This window comes from Culex quinquefasciatus, chromosome 2 (genome assembly GCF_015732765.1).
Source record: "Culex quinquefasciatus strain JHB chromosome 2, VPISU_Cqui_1.0_pri_paternal, whole genome shotgun sequence".
Taxonomy (NCBI): Eukaryota; Metazoa; Arthropoda; class Insecta; order Diptera; family Culicidae; genus Culex; species Culex quinquefasciatus.
The window spans coordinates 121,468,606-121,488,077 of NC_051862.1; the positions used below are offsets into that span (position 1 = coordinate 121,468,606).

Sequence of the window (19,472 nt, forward strand, 5' to 3'; positions counted from 1 at the left end):
GGCGAGGGCCAGCTTCTCTTTTGGATAGGGGTACTGGTGGAAAAGGGGGTTTGATTTGCCCCCCATCGCCGTTGTTGTCGGCGGCGTCACGCGACTGCTAGTGCTGCAGCAGTTTGGGTCACTCTGTAAGGTGTTTTTTGTTGCCTATGTTTTCAAGAACCGGTCAAATTAACAAGCGGGTTTGCTGAATTTGGACCAGTGGATTTAAAAACCAGCAACCTCAACTGGCGCTTGATACTTTTTCATATGGTGGTACAGTCCAGACTTGATTATCTGAAGTTCTCCAAAGTTATCTGGTGTATTGTAATCCAAGGTGGTGGACAATATGCCGCCGATGGAATGTTTAAAATATTAATTCTACAATGTAACAGACAACCAACCACACAAATTAAACTTTTTTGGGGATACCGTGGAGAATTTCCCTTATCCCTTAAATAAAAGTGGAACATCAACATTTTCTATCTTTCAAATCCATTTTCTTGTCCCTGGTGGCGGTGGAGAAGAATAAACAGAATATTGCGCTTGCAATGAAACTTGTACACTAAGTACTTGTTTTCTAAGCTAATTGGAAGTATTTATGAAAACTTACAACATTTGATACATGCCAGAATGGCACCAATCACGTAAAAGGATTAAGTAAGGTCTTTTGTGCTAGTACAGACGCATTTTATGCAACTTGCTGACACAGAAATCAATGCTATGCCTCTTCCAACAAATTGCCTTTTCAATACATCCATCACACCGCACACACGACGACGACGACGAATAAATTAGAAACGGATTTTTCCCTTTTTTTGCGACGCGCTAGCAAATCCAAAAGTGTTTTGTTATTTGTGCACTTCTCTCTCTCTCTCTCTCTCTCTCTCTCTCTCTCTCGAACTGTGCCAAGTCGGTGTCTGACTAACTAATAGCAACAACAACGAGAGCTCGTTAGCCGCCGCCGCCGACTAGAATATCCTTGACAACATTAAAGAGCGTTGAACGCGCGGGCCACCGTGGGCGACAGGTGGAACTACTAATGCTTAGTCTCTATCTCTCTGTCTCTGCTTAGTAGGTATGTCGAAGGAATGACATTTGCCCGCGAAGGTGTGAACCTACCCTCTTCTAGCTGTGTTATTGATTTACGTTCTCGGTATAGTTGGTAACTTCTGAGAAGTACTAACTAGGTTTTGTTGTACAGAAGTTCGTGTACATATTATAGTTGCATGTTTCTGATAGTACGGATGACCTTTGAAGATTTTAACAGGGTAACGGCAACGTAGAATAAGCAATAATCGTTGTCCTGCTTGTGAGTCACTCTACTAATATACACCCTGGATAGTAGACGTAGTAGTACCACTCGTTAACAGTTCGAGAAGTGCGTCTGGATGTACATTTTTGTTTTAATTACTAACCTGAACTTTTTTCCGAATTCCACTTCAAACCTTCGTAGAGTTTTTGTTTACATTTTCTTTTCGAAATTATTCTTTTTTTTTTGCGTTACCATTACAAATTACCACACTAATGAATGGCGAATCCATCCTAATATAGAATTTTCTATATCTCTCTCTTCCTCTTTCTCCATCGACAGATATGGCAGAGTTCAAAGTGTTAGACTTATCACCTCTCCAGCGTATAATCCCGCCTCCTCCCCGTACACCGGCAGTGTGTCCTCGTCGGCAGGTGGTGGCAGCGGCGGCTGCAGCAGCGGAGAAAGTGTCCACAACGGCTCACCTGGTGGGGGTGACTTTGACAGCGGTTTGGCCCCGCCACGGGCGGCAGGATCGGTGGTGGTTCTCGGTTCTAGCGCTGCTGCGGGCTCGGCAACGCACGGAACTACGACCGATTTTAGCAATAGTAACCACAGTAATAGTCTTGGTAGTCATAAACATATTCCTAGTTCAGCAGCGTCGGCGGGCAGCGTTAGCAGCAATTGCAGCAGCAGCAGCAGTAGCGTTAGCAGCGAAGGAAATGGTCTGGTCATCAGCATCTGCGCGACGATCGCCTTCATGGACATCAAGTCGGCGTCCAAGGCCCACACCGCCGAGCACAAGTTCGACGATCGAATACTGACCACGGAATACTACGAGCCCTCGCTGCTGCTCAACATGCCCCCGGCCGTGGCCCCATCAACGGTGCCGCAGACGACGAACGCGCCTCCGACCGTCAATTGTAGTACAACGACTCCTTCCGGTGATAGCAACAACGGTAGCGCAATGCAAAAGTACGCTGGCAACACTGCTGCCGGTAGCCTAGGAAGCAACAGCAACCTTCAGTATTCAAGTTCCGTCACCGCAGCAGCAGCAGCTAGTAACGCCATTAGCAATAACTGTATCAACGGTGGTAGTGTTGTTGTTTGCAAGTCTGACTCCCTGTCCCACCCCTGCTCTTCCTCCTCCTCCACCTCTGGTAAACTGCTAGGGTTTAGTGACGATCAGCCGCAGCTACAGCAGCAGCACAACTCGTCGCTCTACGAGTGTAGTAACAATGGCAATAGTGGCACTGGTGTCAGTAGTAGTATTAGAACGGCAAACTTTACCCGTCTGCAAGGGGACCTGGATGCCGGGCAATGTAACGCCGGCCCGGGTAACATCAACGGTCGCAGGTTGTCGGTCATCGATGGGGGGCTGCTGAACCGGGGTCGGCCACGGGATCGACAGCACTACCGCAACGGACCGTACGCGGCGCCACCGACGACGGCGAACCCGACGACTACGACGCTGCTTCCGGAGAGGTAAGTTGGGTCCACTTTTACGAGGCCTGAAGGACGGGCGAAAGTTGCCGGCCGCTATCAACCCCCAGTTTCTCCCCGCTCTTTGTTGGACTCCCATGATACCTCCCCGTTATGTTATGTTTTCTATCTCTATTTTAGTTGACCCCGATGCTCCGAATCAAACAATTCACTTAAAATATAAATCTAGGAATGGAAGTACATTATGCATTAGAAGACGTTGATTTGTTGGTAGTACTCCTTGCATAGAACTAGATAAATATTTTCTTTTCATTTGTTTTACTTTCTTCCAGTTTTTTTTAGTGTATTTCTTCGAAACAGTTTGCTGTGCTTGCTGAAACTTATCCTACATCTAAAACAAACTCAGTTCTTTCTAGCCGTAGTAAATCCCTCAGTATCGTAGATAAAACAGTTTTAAAGAATGCTTTCTTGTTGTTCCAAACCATGCTTAGTTGTTGTAAATGTAGTTGCCATTTTGAATTTTTTTCCTCGTTCAACACTCACTATTATATGTTTGCATTAGCCCTTAAGTTTAATCATTTTTCAATGTTTTCAGCGAATCGAAAAAAACAAGTATTAAATTTGGGTTTGTCGAAAAAAAATTATATCTCTATCCCGTGTTTTTTGTATGATCTGTTCTGTTGTTGCAGGGTTCCCACATCCCGAGGTTTCGCTCAAAACTTGGAATTTCAAACTCAACAGCTTCACATCGAAGCGATGTGGAGATCCCAACTGGAATCGAGAAATTAGTTTATTAGATTTACTCAACTCAAGTCAATAAAACGAAACCAGGAACTTACGTTTTGTTTGTTTTACTTTTTTATTGTTTATTTTTGTCTTAGATCCCATTCCTCTTTGCTCATCCCTTCATTTGTCACTATTTTTGTTTAGTAATAATAGTTTGTAGTAATTTTGTGAGTCATCATCGATGTTAGTAAGCTTTAATAAATAACCGCGTTAACTATTGTGCCGTTGCTTGTGATTAGTGTGCTGCATGCTTTTTTGTTTTAGTTTTTAAATCATCGTTTAGCCTCCGTCAAGAATTAAACAAAAATGTAGAATTCTCAGCTTAAGTAGAATGCGCAGTACTCGCAGTACTGGGTTGAAACCGAGGTAATAAACAATACAACAAGCGTTTTTTTATATAGAAATATATTTTTTAAATTAACTGGCTGTTTTGTTTTTTGACGTTAGACTCACAACAATTACGGAGCGGACTCGTTAATTCGAATTTCCACTATTTCAAATGCTCGCTAATTCAAAAAAAAATCTAAAATCTTTAAAATAAAATCAATTCGTTAATTCTAACGTGTTCGAATTGAAAAGCACTCAAAGGTCAAAACTGAATTTGTCAAACTAATGTTCACATTTCGACCCCTTTGTTCGTCAATATTCGAACACGTGGCTTCATACTTTTGACAGCAGTTAGTTGTTCCAATTAGCGAATAGGATTCGCTAATTCGAAAGTAGTTCCATTACAATAACAAATTCCGTTTGTGCTGAAATAGAAAATAGCTCATTAAAAATGAAGAGCATGTTTACTGTTTGAGTATACATACAGATAATTTTCATTTGAAACAAAAGGAGTAAAGTAATTTTTCGTAAAAATGATTTGATTAGAGAAAAGTATGTTTTTTTTTAAATGTGACTATTTTTACTCGTAAAGAAATAATTTGTCCGCAAATTTCTAGCAATTCTTTAAAAACATAAGAAATATGTATGCTGGATTTTTTTTTGCAAATTCTGGATAACTTTTTCTAGATATGAGATTATGAAATTAAATATCTGTAGTCTGATAATTTTCATAATAATTTCATCTGCCAAAACACTTGTACAGTCATCCCACATGTTCGGAACGGTTTACAGATCGGCCGATGGTCAAACAATCATAGAAAATCGATAGTTGAACATAATGATTTGCTTTTACCTTCATGTGGAAGCTTTTTTTTTGAGATCTTTCGATTGATGTATAGACCGGTTGCGATTTTTTTCGTTTTATATAAAAAAATTAAGAAAAACATTGACCCATGATAACAACAAATTCGGAATACTTTTTTCTTACGGATGTAAACAAACTTTGATTCTCTCCAGGAGTACATGTTTTTAACAAAATATTGACTTCACACACTGACATCAAAGAAACTCAAGCTTAATGATGTTTTATACATGGTCTGATAACTTTTTTGTGATTATATCAGTTAAACTCAGGTGTTCCATAATTGTGGAAGGCACAATAACATCCCACAATTATGGAACTGGCAATTTGGAGGCAGTGTTTTGCTGCTCTGAATAAAATAGTCTCGAAATGCAGTTTTATGTTCAAAAAGAACTAGTTTTACTAGAGAAATAGCAAGAGAATGTCGAAATGAAGGTCCTAAAAATAGTAGGGTCGACAGAAAAGCTGCATTTAGCATGCTATTGACAAATTATCACAAAAGTGTTCCGAATATGTGGGATGACTGTACACCCTCTTCAGAGAGAACTCATGGAAAAAAATGGAATCTACCTTTTCTCTTTTACGAGATATCAGTGAAATTAATGAATGTTTGTTGTTGTCATCATTTTTATTCCACAAATGATTGTTAAAAAATGTGCAATCAATCGAATTTGGTTTATCTTGTTAAACTGTCATGCTTATAGATGAAAAATCGTCCCCATTTTTTTTAGATTTTAGAAGCAATTGTTTTATTATATTATGAATAAGGCGGATCGAACAGTGAACTACTGAATTTTTTAGACTATTCCATCTCCATTGTTACAAAGTATTGTTGATGTAACGAATATTAGCAAAATCATGTCTTACTTAATCAAGCTTGTATGTAGAATTCCTGTAAAGTCTTTTCAAAGTTTCTTTTACAATAATACTCAAAAAAGAAATATTTTTGGACAATACACGAGCGGCAAACAAGATTAAGATTACTTATAACCGCAGCTTCATCCAAATCAACCAGAAACTGAAGATCCAAATGAAACCGCCTAATATCCCGTATTGCGCTTACTGTAGCTTAAATTGAGCATGTTTTATTATTTTGTTTTGTCATGGCATAATCTAGATGTATTGTTGAATTTATTTTTTATGTACTCCTTTTTACAATTGATAATTTGTTTTCTGTTTATAAATATTTAGGCAAAATCAACCTAGGAGGACTGATTTATGAACAAGTAGTTTATTTCGTTAACCCAAACGGTGACAAACAATGCACTGATTGTTCACAAATTGACTAAAACCCTTTTAGGTGGTTTTGCAACACGGAGGAAAATAAGCTCCGAATATCGTGAACAAGCGTTAATGAAAATGGGAACCACGAGCAAAGTCTGCAACATTCCATGGAACCTTTTAAAAAACGCACCATGAAATTTGAACACTTTGTTCGTGGTTACCAATTTCATGATCGGTTGTTCACGACCTTGGAAACTTTTTTTTTTCGTGCATATTTAAGCTCTACCAAAAGCACGTTTGGTAGCGCCAAGCTGCTTATTTTTGAGTTGTTTTTTTGTCTCAGTTTTCGGACTCTTAGTTATTGAATGTAATACACAACTAATAGAACTAAACTGTCTTCCATTCAAAGATTTGTCACCCACTTGTCGTTTTGAGGAGTGCGTGTTACAATGTTAATGTTAAGCGTGTTGAACTTTTTAAATATTTGTGTTCTGTCAATTATTTAATGAATTATTCTCGTCGCGTCGCGTTTTTATCCCACAATTTAGTTGACATACTTTTGATCATTTACGTATGATTTTGCCCATCATAAAACAGTATCATTCATCCAGCATTCATTCATCAAATCGTTCATTTTCCGAACCTTAAGCACAATTCAAACAACCACTAATGTAAGCCTTTTGTCTTTTCTCCCTTCTATTGTTCATACAATCGTCAACAACAACAACAACAACTGAACACCATCACCACCACCACAACAAAAACCACACACATCGAACTCTGAACTATATCGTGTGTTTGCGCATGTGTGTGTGTGCAGATCCAACCCAATCAATCACCACCGATTATTGTCCACCGGTAGCTGGTACAACGGCAACAACAGCAGCAGTGGCAGCAATAGTGGTGATAACGCATCGATCTCCGGACCAGCAGTAGCAGCAGCACCCGCAACAGGTCCAGTGACGCCCACAGGGTCGAATCCACCTCCGCCTCCACCATCGTCGGCAGCGACCTTGGGCGCCAGTGTGATCAACGTCAACAACAACAACAGCTATGACAGCTTCCTGGTGAAGAGCCAAAACCACGTCGTCGTGGGCGGTCACTTTGCAGCGAACCACAACAGGTCCCGGTCCCGGTCGCGGTCACACTCGCCCAGCAGCTCGTGCTCGTCAACAAACAGTACCACCACAAGCCAATCGAATGAGACCTCGTCGACGACCCGAAGTCCGGCGAATGTGCTGCTGCTAGGTGGAGGAGGTAATAGTCGGGAGGCCCGGTCCGATCGACTAGACCAACAGCAACAGAGCTCCGTTCGGGGGAGCCTACAGAGCGCGGTTGCGAGCGTCAGCAGTACCAACAATGGTGGCAACAGCTCGGGCGCCAGCAGCAGCAGCGGTTCCGGCGGAGGCAATCTAAACTGTCACTCGGACGACAACCGTCCACTGGCGATCTGCGTACGGAATTTGCCTGCGCGTTCGTCCGACACATCGCTCAAGGATGGGCTGTTCCACGAGTACAAGAAGCACGGCAAAGTGACGTGGGTGAAGGTCGTTGGCCAAAGTACCGATCGGTACGCGCTGGTGTGCTTCAAGAAGCCGGAGGATGTTGAGAAGGCACTGGAGGTGTCCCACGACAAGTTGTTTTTCGGTTGCAAGATTGAAGTAGCGCCCTACCAAGGCTACGACGTCGACGACAACGAGTTCCGGCCTTACGAGGCGGAGCTGGACGAGTATCATCCCAAGTCCACCCGGACGCTGTTCATCGGGAATCTCGAGAAGGACATCACGGCGGGCGAGCTGCGCAAGCACTTTGACTGCTTCGGCGAGATCATCGAAATCGACATCAAGAAGCAGGGTGTGAGTGCGTACGCGTTTTGCCAATATTCGGACATTGTGAGTGTAGTGAAAGCCATGCGTAAAATGGACGGTGAACATTTGGGCAGCAACCGAATCAAGTTGGGGTTTGGTAAATCGATGCCCACCAATTGTGTATGGATCGACGGAATCGCAGACAACTTTGGCGAGGGTTACCTCAAGTCACAGTTTGATCATTTTGGGGCGGTTTCGCAAGTGACGATCGATCGGGAACGAAAGCTAGCGTTAGTGTTTTTCGAGCAAGTTCAGTGCGCGCAAGCGGCCGTCAAAGAGATGCGCGGAACGACGTTACGGGGTCGCAAGTTGCAAGTGGATTTTGCCTCGCGCGAGTGTCAGGAAGCGTTCTTCGACAAGCTGGACAAGCAGTTGAGTGTTTCGTTCGGATCGCCACGGTTCGAGGCGGGCACGGGCAGCCGCTATGCAAACAATCGGTACGTGGACAATCCTGGCCGGAGTCGAGCGACGTCGTTCAGCCGGCCCGGAAATCCGCTCAGTCTCAGCGGGGCCGTGTCCCCGCGGCACGATCCCTCGCCTGTAGCGTCAAGCAGGGGAGGTGCCGGTGGCAACTCCAGTTCCCGATCTCGAATCGTTCGATACTCGAGCGAAGACTATTACCTGGATGGCGGCGGCGGCGGCGGCAGTGGTGGTGGTGGCCCAAACAGCCACGGTAATTCCGAGCGGAGGTTCCGTAGCTACGACGAGTACAGCCAGGGGTCGGCGGCAAGCTCGCACGAGGACGTGTACGACCACGAAAGCTACGGCGGCGCCAGTGGGACGCACCCGCGAAGTAGTGCCCACGATCGGCCGCAGCCGACGTCCACCTCCGATTCGCCACCACCCTCGGTTACCTCCAGCAGTGGGCTGTCCTCGTCGATACAGTCCCGGCTTGGGGACGTCGACCCGTCGGTGGCCCTCAGCAGGAAGCGAAGCGAGAAGAGTCCAGGTGAGTGACCATTTCCGCGTCCCTAAAGTGCAAACTACTATGACTCTGACTACGGCATTTCAAATTTGACTATTCTAGACTTCCGGTTTTTAAATAGCACCGGTTTACCAAGGTTTTTGATTTGATCAGGCAGCTTTTTTACGCCTCCAACTGCTGAAGCCTTTGAAGATTTAGCGGATTCGACTCTGATTCTTGTTCCCCAGAAAGACCCGACTCCCACTGTAAAAATCAACTACCATACAAAGTTGTTGAAAATCAACTGACTCTGACTCAGGCTACTTAGAATTTTTCCGACTCCGACTCTCTGCAGATCAACTAAATTACTAAATTGAAAGTGCCAGCAATTATTGTATATATTGATTGAGCCCACAAATAAAGATATGTTTTTTTACAATTCTGTCATACTTTTCAGCATCAATTTGAGTGCTTAAAAGTTCATCTTTTCAGCATATGTATCGAAAAGTTACACTTTTGGATATTGTTTGACCCTCATCTTGAAGGTTAATAACATTCAAGCGAAGAAACAAACGCTTCACTGAACAAAATGTATTCGACTCGTTGCAAAACTTGAAAAAGCTTTGGACAAATCTAATTGAACAAACTTACTGATATACACTTCAGACTGAAAATCATGCAATGACCAACTTACATGCCTGGATTTCACCGACTTCTTGCTCGATTTCATTAAACACTTTAACGGGATCAACTGGACATAGCATTGCGCCTCAATTACCCAAGTGATACATGGTTTCTTTTTCGTTTTGTTTTTCCTTCTTTCCCCTCTCCTATACCTATTCCGAAACTCCAGGTGATATACGATATTTACAAAAGGAGAGAGTACATATTTTAGAACAATTAGAAGAATGCCCGTCCAGTGGTGATGAGTTAGTGAGTCCAAAGAAACGTATCAAATACAATTCAGATGCTCACCACGGCAGTTGTGACCCGTCTGATCATCATCATCCTCATTATTCTTCTTCGGCTGTGGTAGCTTCGGCCAGCGAAGCGGTGTCCAGTGGCGATCCGGCGGCGTTGTCCGGCACAAACAACAGCAGCGGCGGCGGCGGCGGACACCATCACTACAGCGGCAGCAATAACAGTAGTAATCATTACAACAGTCACCATCACCACCACCACCATAACAATAGCGAGAGCGGCGTGCAGTCGTCCGGCCACCGCAAGTGCGTTGAGGTTCGACGCCTGTCGGACTGCAACCTGCAGCAATCAAAATCGTTATCAAGCCAATCAACGCCTTCATCTATGCATAGTAACAATAATAGCAGAAGACCGTCCACTGACAGCACTTCGTTGCATCAAAGACATGGTAGCAGTAGCAGTAATAGTTCTTCCAGTTTACAACAATCACACCTAGATAGCGGCAGCGGAAGTGGGGGCCACTCGTACTCGCACTCGTTGAACAAGCGCCGGAAAACGATCCTCAACAGTGACAATAGTATGACTGTAATCGCTAGTGCGGGCTCTACCTCGGTGTCGTCCAACGAGCACCACCATTCGTCGCGTGGCCGAGGTCACCAGCTGCACTCGATACATTCGCACGAAGCGAGCGGGGGCGAAAGTGCCGACGGTTCCCGTCCCGGAACACCTCTCTGTGATGAGCGACCGGAAAACCTTCCACCGAGCGAACCCCGACGAATACCCACGAGTCGATCGTACAATCAAGAGCCCCTCAGTCTGCCGTTGCCACGATTCGCGATCCAGTTCCTGCAGCAGTACCGATTGCAGCAGCAGCAATCCTCGTCGGCGTCGTCGTCTTCAACCGCTTCAAGCTCATCGGCGACGTCGGCACTGCCGAGTTCAACCACTTCAACGCTGTTCCCCGCCGCGGCTGTCTCATCGAGTTCATCGACTGCTCTAAGCTCGTCGTTGCATTCTGCTTCTGCTGCTACGGTCATCGCCGCTTCCAGTGGTGCTCTACCTGCTGCGCTATCATCTAATTCTAGTCTACTACACAACACTTTGTCGAGTCCACCACCAACGCATTCATCCAAGCTGTCACTGCTGATACCTCCTAGTGTGGGTGTGGCAGCAGGTTCCGGAAGCGGTAGCAGTATCACTACGGGAAACACCCCAGCCAGTGCAAGCACCACAAACAGCATGGAACATGGTTCGAACCAGGCCCCTGCCAGCCCACTCCGGCCGCCCTCCATCAGCTCAAACTCGAGCGATTCGGAAAGTGGACCATCTACGTCACCCTCGCTGGAAGAGCGCATCAACAAGCTGGACGAAATGTACGAAAAGTGGTCCGGAAACAGTCAAACACGGCTGAACAACGCTGGCAATGAGCACCACTTCAACAACGATCGGCACCACATCCAACCGGCACAGCCGCTGCCACAACTTCAGCTTCAGCACGTGTTCGCTGGTCACAATCACATTGGTAGTGGAAACAACAACACGGGTAGCCTGAACCAGTCTCCGATATCGAACGTGTCGTCCTCGTCGACGTCCTCCTTTCGGCATAAATTTCTGGAACTGGACGTCAAGGAAGTACCGCCATCGGACATTGTCAAATCGCTGCTGTCGCGAAAGTCCATCTTTGACGAAGATCTCAAGCGGCTGGAAAACATTGGCGACAAGTACGAACCGGGAGTGCTGGTAAACTTCCCAAAGAATCCTGTCACCACCACCCTGAACACCGTCGCAATAGCTTCGACGACGAATCCAACGGTCGTCTCACCGGTGGTCAACACCGCGATCCTGGCTTCGCAATCCCCGCTGCATGCGCTCAAGGCTCAGACGCCACCGGCTCCGAGTTTGCAACGGATAGGCAGCTGCAGTACGTCCGGATCACCGATGAACAGTCCCCAACCGTACAACAGCCCGAATCCTTCGGTAAAATCCGGTCTCCAGTATCCTTTCCCGAGCCATCCTCCGTCAATGCCCTCGGTAGCCACAGCAGCAGCAGCAGCAGCTGTGACAACCGCCACGTCTTTGGCACCCGCCCCTACTGTGACCTCGTCGACGGCACCACTATCGGTCGCCGGCAGCACCAACATCGGCACGATCGTCACGAGTACGAGCACTAGCTCTTCGGACTTTGTCACGACGGCGGCAGCAGCGGCGACGGCATCTTGCAGTTCGGCTCCCCAAGCAAATAAACCAAAGACCAATGTTTTAAACAAAAGTATTAGTTTAACGGAAAAAGCAAGTACAAATATTTGTAGTAACAACAATAATAACTTAACGAATAGTAGTAATAACCTAACGAGTACTAGCGGTAGTAATCACACTAGCATAAATGAATCGGTTAAACTTCCGGTGTTGAATGAATCCACTGGAACAACTGCAACGACAACGAGCATTACAACACCGAAGGTATCGATCGCGTCAATCCCTTCTTCTTCTTCTTCATCGACAACAACAACAACAACAACAACAACACCACCGGCAGAACCAGCTAGCGTTGTGGTCTCGGCACCGGGTGCCGTCGCCTCTGCTAGCAGTGCAAAGCACACAGCAACAATTACGACAGCAGCAGCCGCAGCAGCTCCCCTTGGCAGTACAAATTGCGGTACAATTAAGCTCACCAGCACGCTGGCATCGGACAACTCCACTTCCTCGGACAGGGCAAACCAGCATTCCAATAGTTCCAGCTCTAGCAGCAATCACGAGCATGAAAAGCACGACAAACCCAGTAGCAACGGTAGCAAATCCCACCATAAGGATCGACGAAAACTGTCCACCGCCTCGTCATGCTCTACCAGCTCGACCGGATCTGTCACGCCACCTGCACCGCCACCAGCTACCACAACGACGGGTCCCACTGTGGCACCCCCACCACCACCGGCGGAAGCGAAGCCAAGCAGTGAACCAAGCACTTCAGAGCAGCAGCAGGTGCCACCGCCCAAGCATAACAAGATCAACAAGGTCAATCACCACGGTCACGGCCACAGACACTCGTGTGACAGTACAAGCAGCAGTTCGAGCAGTTCTAGCAGTGCTCCCCACAAAGCTGGCCACCACAGCAGGAATGCAACGGACAACAGCTGCAGCACCGACTTTGATCGGTTAAAGCAGGACGTACGACCGAACGCCGTTGTCAACTGTCGGAGTGCATCGGTGGAAAAGCGCGAGCAAGAACCACGTAAGACTAGTACCAGCAGCAGCAGCGAAGGGAAACCGGAAGAAGAACCGAAGCGCAAGGTTGAGGAGACTCCTGTGAAGGAACCCGAAGTCAGCAAACCCAAGGAGCCGGAAGAGCGAGAGCATCAAGCAACGCAGAACCACTGCGAAGACATGGAGATCGGTGAGCAGCAGCAGGACAAGCAGTGTGACAAGGAGGAACCGCTGGACGATGGACAACACAAGGAGCGTCGTGATCGTGTCAGCTCTGTGGGAAGTAACTCGTCGGTGAGGAATTCATCCAAACGACGTCACAATTCGCACGACAGCAACGATTCTCCAACGGAGGACTCCCATGCGCAGAAGAAACACAAGCAAAACAACCTCGATAGCAGCCGAATTTTCGAGCGCCGGGACTCTGGCAAGGATGGCAAGAAGGAGAAACACCACAAGAGCCACAACCGGTCGGAGAAGTCATCCAAGTGTTCGTCAGTTTCGTCCTGCTCGTCGGAGAAATCGGTGTCACATTTGAACGCTCTGGCCAAGCACGACAACCACGACGAGAAGCAGCAGTTTCTGTTGGATGAACGCCGTAAGGAGATTACCTTCTCCAACGAGGGACAGTTACAGCAGCATAGTCACCACCAGAAAAAGAAGGAACGCTACCATGATAAACACAAGAGCAAGAAGGATCACGAGTCGTGCCGAGACAAGGAGAACACTCAAAGTGTCAACTTTCCACAGGAAAGCTTCACCGGCAACCGATCAACCAGTGATGAGGAAGACCATACACGTACTCACCATAAAGCGGACCGGAAGTGTCCCAAGGACTATGCTCCCAAGCGCTACCACAGCGAGAGTGGTGGTGATACTAAAAAGTACGATCGCAAGCTTAGTCGAGCGGAATCATCGGCGGACGAGGAGGGACGCAAAAAGAAAAACCGTCCCAACCACACCCGTGCCAAGACAGCCAACAACAGCTCGGATACGGACGATTCGGATGAACCCAAGAAGCACTCGATATTCGACATCCCCGATGATCCGATGCCGAACATTTCGATGTACGACAAGGTCAAGGCGCGATCGTGCAAAAACATGCAAAAGCAAGAAGAGGAAAAGAAGATCAAGGAAAAGTTCTCCAAGCTGAAGCAATGTCGAGCCAAGCGAGAGGGAAAGAACCGATCGAAGAGCTGGGATGACGATTCCGATTCGGATGCAAACTCGGACACCACCATCAACAGCAAGTACAACCACAAAGACCAGCTGAACAAGAGTGGAATGATCACAACATCGGATGACGACGATCAAATGCCGTCGACACCTCGCTTCCGAAGGCACAACAAGGAACACCTGGCGTCCGATTCGGAAGACGAGAATCATCGTATTCGCTTCAACCGCGATCGACTCAACAACTTGTGCGATGACGAGAGCTCGGACGGTGATCGTCCCAAGAAGGAAAACATGCCTCACACACCACGTCGCAGTTCAAGCGAGAAGAAGATGTCACGCAAGAACTCGAGATCTACCAGAATCCAATCGGACAGTGATTCTGAAAATGAAAGCACGATGGATCAAGCCAAGACCGCACACGAAAATCAAGACAGCGAGTGTGACAAGCCGAAACCGGCTGTCGAGGACCCGGAGAAAGCACAATCGGCGATCCCGAAAATTGAACCTTCAAGCATCAAACAGGAAATCAAATGCGAAGAGGATGCACCAGCGGAAGAAACGAAGAAGGTGGAAATCAAGGTTGAAACCAAGGTGCAGCCCCCGTCTGCTCTGGTTACCAGCGATGTATCGGACGACGAGACCGTGAAGCCCGCTGTTGTCAAGTCCGAATTCATTCCCAGCACGATGATCAAGAAGGAACCTATCGATGATGGCTACTCTTACTCGAAGGAACGTCTGAACCAACTGTGTGACGCATCTTCGGAAGGAGAACCAAACATGACGCCGGTAGTCGCCAGCGCTGAAATTGACAACACGGTCAACTCAGCCGTTGATCAGCTGATGTATGGTCATCCAGAGGCAGCCAAGAGGAAACACAAGAAGAAACAAAAGAGACATAAGACAAACGACGGGTCGGAAGGCGAGAACAAACCCGACAAAGAGCACTCGCCAACTAGTGACGGACTCGCCGGTTCAACATTCGACAACTTGAAGAAGACAGCGGACGATCAGTTGTACGTTAGCTCGAAGAAGAAGCATGGTGGCAAGAAGGAGAAGCGACGAGAACGCTGCAAGGAAGATTATGACAAACCGGGCAAATCCAAGAAGTCCAAGAACAAACACAAGGAAAACAACAACAAGGTACCGGAAGTTCCCAATCCCAACACGAAGCGTGAGGAAAAGATGGAGGACATCTTTGGACCGATTTCCGACGATGAATCGCAGCACTCTTCAGTCGAAACGGAAGTATCGGTTAAGCAAGAACCTGTTGACGCCGATAACGAAGTGAAACCAGCCGAAGAAGAGTCCAAACAAGCTGACGATCGACCAAACGATTCCGAGGTATCTGAGAAGGATAAGCTAAAGGAGGAATCTCGGAAGCGAAAGGAACGAAAGCGTCGTGAGCGCGAGAAACTGCGAACAACAATGACCATGAAGGAAGAAGAAAACAGCGTAGACCTGGACGAAGCCGGTCGAGCATTGGAAGCGCAGCTTATGAGTGACTCGGATCAGAAAGCTGAGGATGCGTCGCCTACATCGACGGTCGGTACAAGTGGTAAGCGTTCCTCGGTGGACGTGATGGACGTTTTTCGGTTTACCGACGGTGACGACAGCATGGAGAATTCGTTCAGCGAGAAGAAAGAGTCCGATCACGGGCGCAAGGAGAAGAAAAAGAAGAAGAAACGTGGTAAAGATGAGAAGCACAAGCACCACCACGGTAGCAGCAACAACATCCCACCAACAACTACTCCAATTTCGCCTACGACGAGCAAGCTGTCGCTGGACATCATCTCTGCGCAGCAGGATGACTCGAAGAACAGCATCAGCAAGCCCTCGCCGAGTTTGCCCTGTTTGCTCGACGAAAGTCCACCGTCGTCCAACCTCCATCACGCATCAACGACAGCAAGCGGTCCAATGTCACCACCGACTCCGACGGGCCGTGAAATGGCGTGTTCTACTCCGACCAATCTGGAGGAAGCTACAGTTACGAAGGAAGAGAATCCGTCAGCAAGAGAAGTGGAATCGTGCTCCAAACAGGCTAAACAACAACGTAAGCCGGACAAGCTCATTCCTGGATTTGGCACCGACATGGACGAACAGATCCACGAGAAAGCTGTGCTGTCTATTTCGGGAGATTTCATCAACGAAAAGATCGCCAGCGATGACCGCAAGCCTACGGACATTGTTGACCCGTTGAAGCACAAAGCGGACGATATGAAAATTGAAGAAAAGTCACGGGTGGTCATTTCGCAGGAAGAAACGGAAGACGCCGTTGCGGCACTGCTTGGTGAAAGCTTCGGCACATCCAACACTCCGGATTTCTCGATCGACTACTCGATTGATCCTGTTGAGGAATCGTCATCCCAATTGGTCGCTGATACACCTCAGATCCCAGAGGAGGATGACGAGGAGATGAAGAACGCCATCCTTAGCTTGAACACTGAAGAGCACATCAAACTGGATATAAAGCCGGACACGCCCCAGTCAGAGCATGATTTGCAGATCGATACCGATACGGACGACCAAGCAGAGGATGAACACCCGGCCAGTCTGCTCCGCTTTGACAATCCACCAAAAACACCCGATGTGGATCTTAGTCAAATTGGCAAGCCTCTGTCGGAATCGATCACAAGCTCGTCCGCTCCGGATTCGGTTAAGAAGGAAGACAAGCTGGAAATGCCGGACACTCCAGGGAAGAACGTCTCTACTGTAAGCAGCAGTGCATCGACAACTACTCCGATTCAGAGTCCGATCGCTACGTCTAGCGTTATTTCCAAGGTGACAACATCGACGGAATCTGGTACGATTGCAAGTACGGCTAGTTGTACGGTGCCCACAACGACCAGTACCAAACCTACTGTAGCGCCTGTACAAGCACCGATCATTGCTCAGCCACCTGTCATTCCACCCGCAACGACGATTGCCATGATTCCGGAATCACCAGCAAAGATTGTGAGTACAGCAACCGTAGCAACTGCATCCAAGCCAATGACTGTTTTCACATCTACACCTTCACCGATGCAGGTTAAACCAACACCTGTGGACACGCAAAAGACACCGGTCGTGAGCAGTCAACCAGCGACAGCTCCACCAGTAGTAAGAAACCCGTACGTAATGCTAGCTCCACCGACGATCAACATTCCCGAGCAACATGTCGTGTACCAACCGTCGGACGCGGTTTCAATTTCACCAAGAGGATCGAACGGAGCTGATCTTCGCATGCAATCACCAAAGCTGCAGCAGATTCAGTCATCGATTCCATTCACCAAAGCAACGTCTCCTACCAGTCCAAATCTGCTACGACCTCAACAGATCATCGCAAACCGACAATCGCCACAGCACAGCCCGGGCTTGAATTCCCATCCCACTATCCTTCATTCAGCGTCGGGAGGACACATGTTGGTCTCGTCACCAACATCCAGCGGACAGTTCGCACCCAAGCCGAATCACATCGTACAACCACGATTCCCTGTGGTGACGGCATCCCCGATGAAGATCAACGTTCCGCAACAGAAGCCTCTTGAACAACAACCGGTCTTGCTCAAGCAGCAGCAGCAGCCTGTCACTAGCATCAGTCCTGTAGTTCAGATGGCTCGTGTTGCAACAACGATGGCAATCACGTCGATGCCAATAATGGAAACACCCGGACCGACTGTGACCGTGTCTGCGGCACCGATGCCCACCAAGGGAATGGATGTGACTCAAAAGACGACTCTTCCTGGTACACCAACAAAGACAATCATTCATCAAACTCCGGTATACATTCAACATCCACCAAGCAAACCGATGGTAACTGCTGTGCAATCGCCAGTACGACTTCAGCCAACTCATCCCAACATGGTCGTGGCGAAGCCGCTGGTAGTTGAAAGTAAACCTCTGAATACGATCTCTACCATTACGTCAAACCCGAACCACAACGTCCAGAGTGAGATACCAGTAGAGTCTAAATCGGACGGCAAGGAATTGCTAGCCAGTACAGAACCCCAGAGAAACCAACCGGAAGCGACGACCATTCAAAAATCTGGCCCAACAACAACTGGTAGCACCGATGCAAGTGGAAAGAAATCTGCTGCGGATTCTTTGCTAACGGAGGAGAATGTGTCAAAAATTCCGGACAGTTCAAACGCCACGTCAAGTGTGTTGGGTATTGATCAAGAGGATCAGGAGGGCGATTCTAAGGAGGACAGTGACTACTGGTCTTCGAAGGATACCATCATTGACTCCGTGATCAAGAAGGTTGATGCGCTATGTTCCGAAGACGACGCTTCCGAAGGAGGTCTGGAGCTGAACCGGGAGGAATGGAGCAAACAGGAATCGGAAGCCCTGAAGACGAGCACTACGAACCCCGTTTCATCAATGCCTCCGGTACCGGAGCCAACCAAGGTGGAAGTGGTACAAGCACCCGCTCAACCAGAACCACCAGTTGTTCCGGCCGCTTCGCCTATTGCGCTCATTCAACCACCTTCGCAGACACAAATGCAGTCGGTAGTCCAGCGAACTCCACCTCCACCGCCTGCTCCTGCTATGCACGTTGAAGAAGCAGAAGATCACGAAGAAACGGTAACAACCGCTGTCGAGTGTCCCATTCCGGAAACATCTACTCGTGGAGGCAAGCGAGGAGGCCGACGTGGTGGAAGAAAAACGTCGGAAAGTCTCACGACTCCAGTGAAGATGCCCGAGTTACCAGAAGCGACTACTACACCGGCCAAACGTGGCGCCAAAGCTGGTGCCAAGCGAGGCCGGGGAGGTGGACGCGGTGGTGCTCGTGGAGGAGCGGCGAATGTTCAACCCACGCCCGGTGTTGGAGGTTACAAGGGTAAGAACTTCAACTCTGGATCAGATGTGTACGAGTTCCATGACGATTCGGGCGAGGAAGTGCAATCTTCGGACAAGCAACTCCAGGACGGAGGTCGGCCTCGGCTAATTCTGACCATCAAGAATCAAGTCACTACAGCGGCTCCAATGCCTACCACCAGTACGGTTCCGGTAGCTGTTACTGCTGCTTCATTGGCACCTCTGAACGTGACAAATGTAACAACCATCAACACTTCGACGGCTCAGCTGCAACCCACGACTTCCTGTCCGGCGCCACTGCTGCCCGTTGACCCACACAACAATCCGGCACCGGCAGTCGATGGTTCGAAAGACGATTTCGTTCACCCGTCGTCCAACACCCGCAAATCCAGACGTCTCCTTGAGAAGGATGGTCGCACGACGGTGGACGACATAATCGACGACGTCATCAGGAACGGGCCGTCATCTGTGGAACCACCAACTCCGCCGATGCAACAGCAACCACCGCCGATGCCAACGCCACCAGTTGGAGGATTTGGACAGTTCCAACCGCAACCGGTGTCCATTCCGACGTCTCAACCTGGAAATCAGCCGTTACCACAGCAACAGATTCAAACGCAACTTCAACCCTTGCCGGTCGCTGCCGATCATCCGGGTCGTAGAGCTACACGACAGAACGTTACCCCTGTCACAGGTAGGAACGATGGCTGTGTTGTCGATGGTTACGGATTTCCTAAC

At 48.0% G+C, this 19,472-nt stretch overlaps 1 protein-coding gene across 6 annotated transcripts in view; it reads left to right on the forward strand.

Annotated features, from left to right (window-relative positions):
- The window catches only part of LOC6034127 (protein split ends), a 126,023-nt gene that overhangs the window by 96,955 nt on the left and 9,596 nt on the right, over positions 1-19,472 (forward strand). For 4 of the 6 annotated variants that reach the window (XM_038251801.1, XM_038251803.1, XM_038251799.1 and 1 more), the window contains 3 exons: positions 1,571-2,713; positions 6,691-8,687; positions 9,496-19,428. In XM_038251801.1, coding sequence (XP_038107729.1) covers positions 1,571-2,713; positions 6,691-8,687; positions 9,496-19,428 — 13,073 coding nt within the window. The remainder of the gene's footprint in view (positions 1-1,570; positions 2,714-6,690; positions 8,688-9,495; positions 19,429-19,472) is intronic. The other 2 variants (XM_038251802.1, XM_038251804.1) reach the window with 2 other exon arrangements.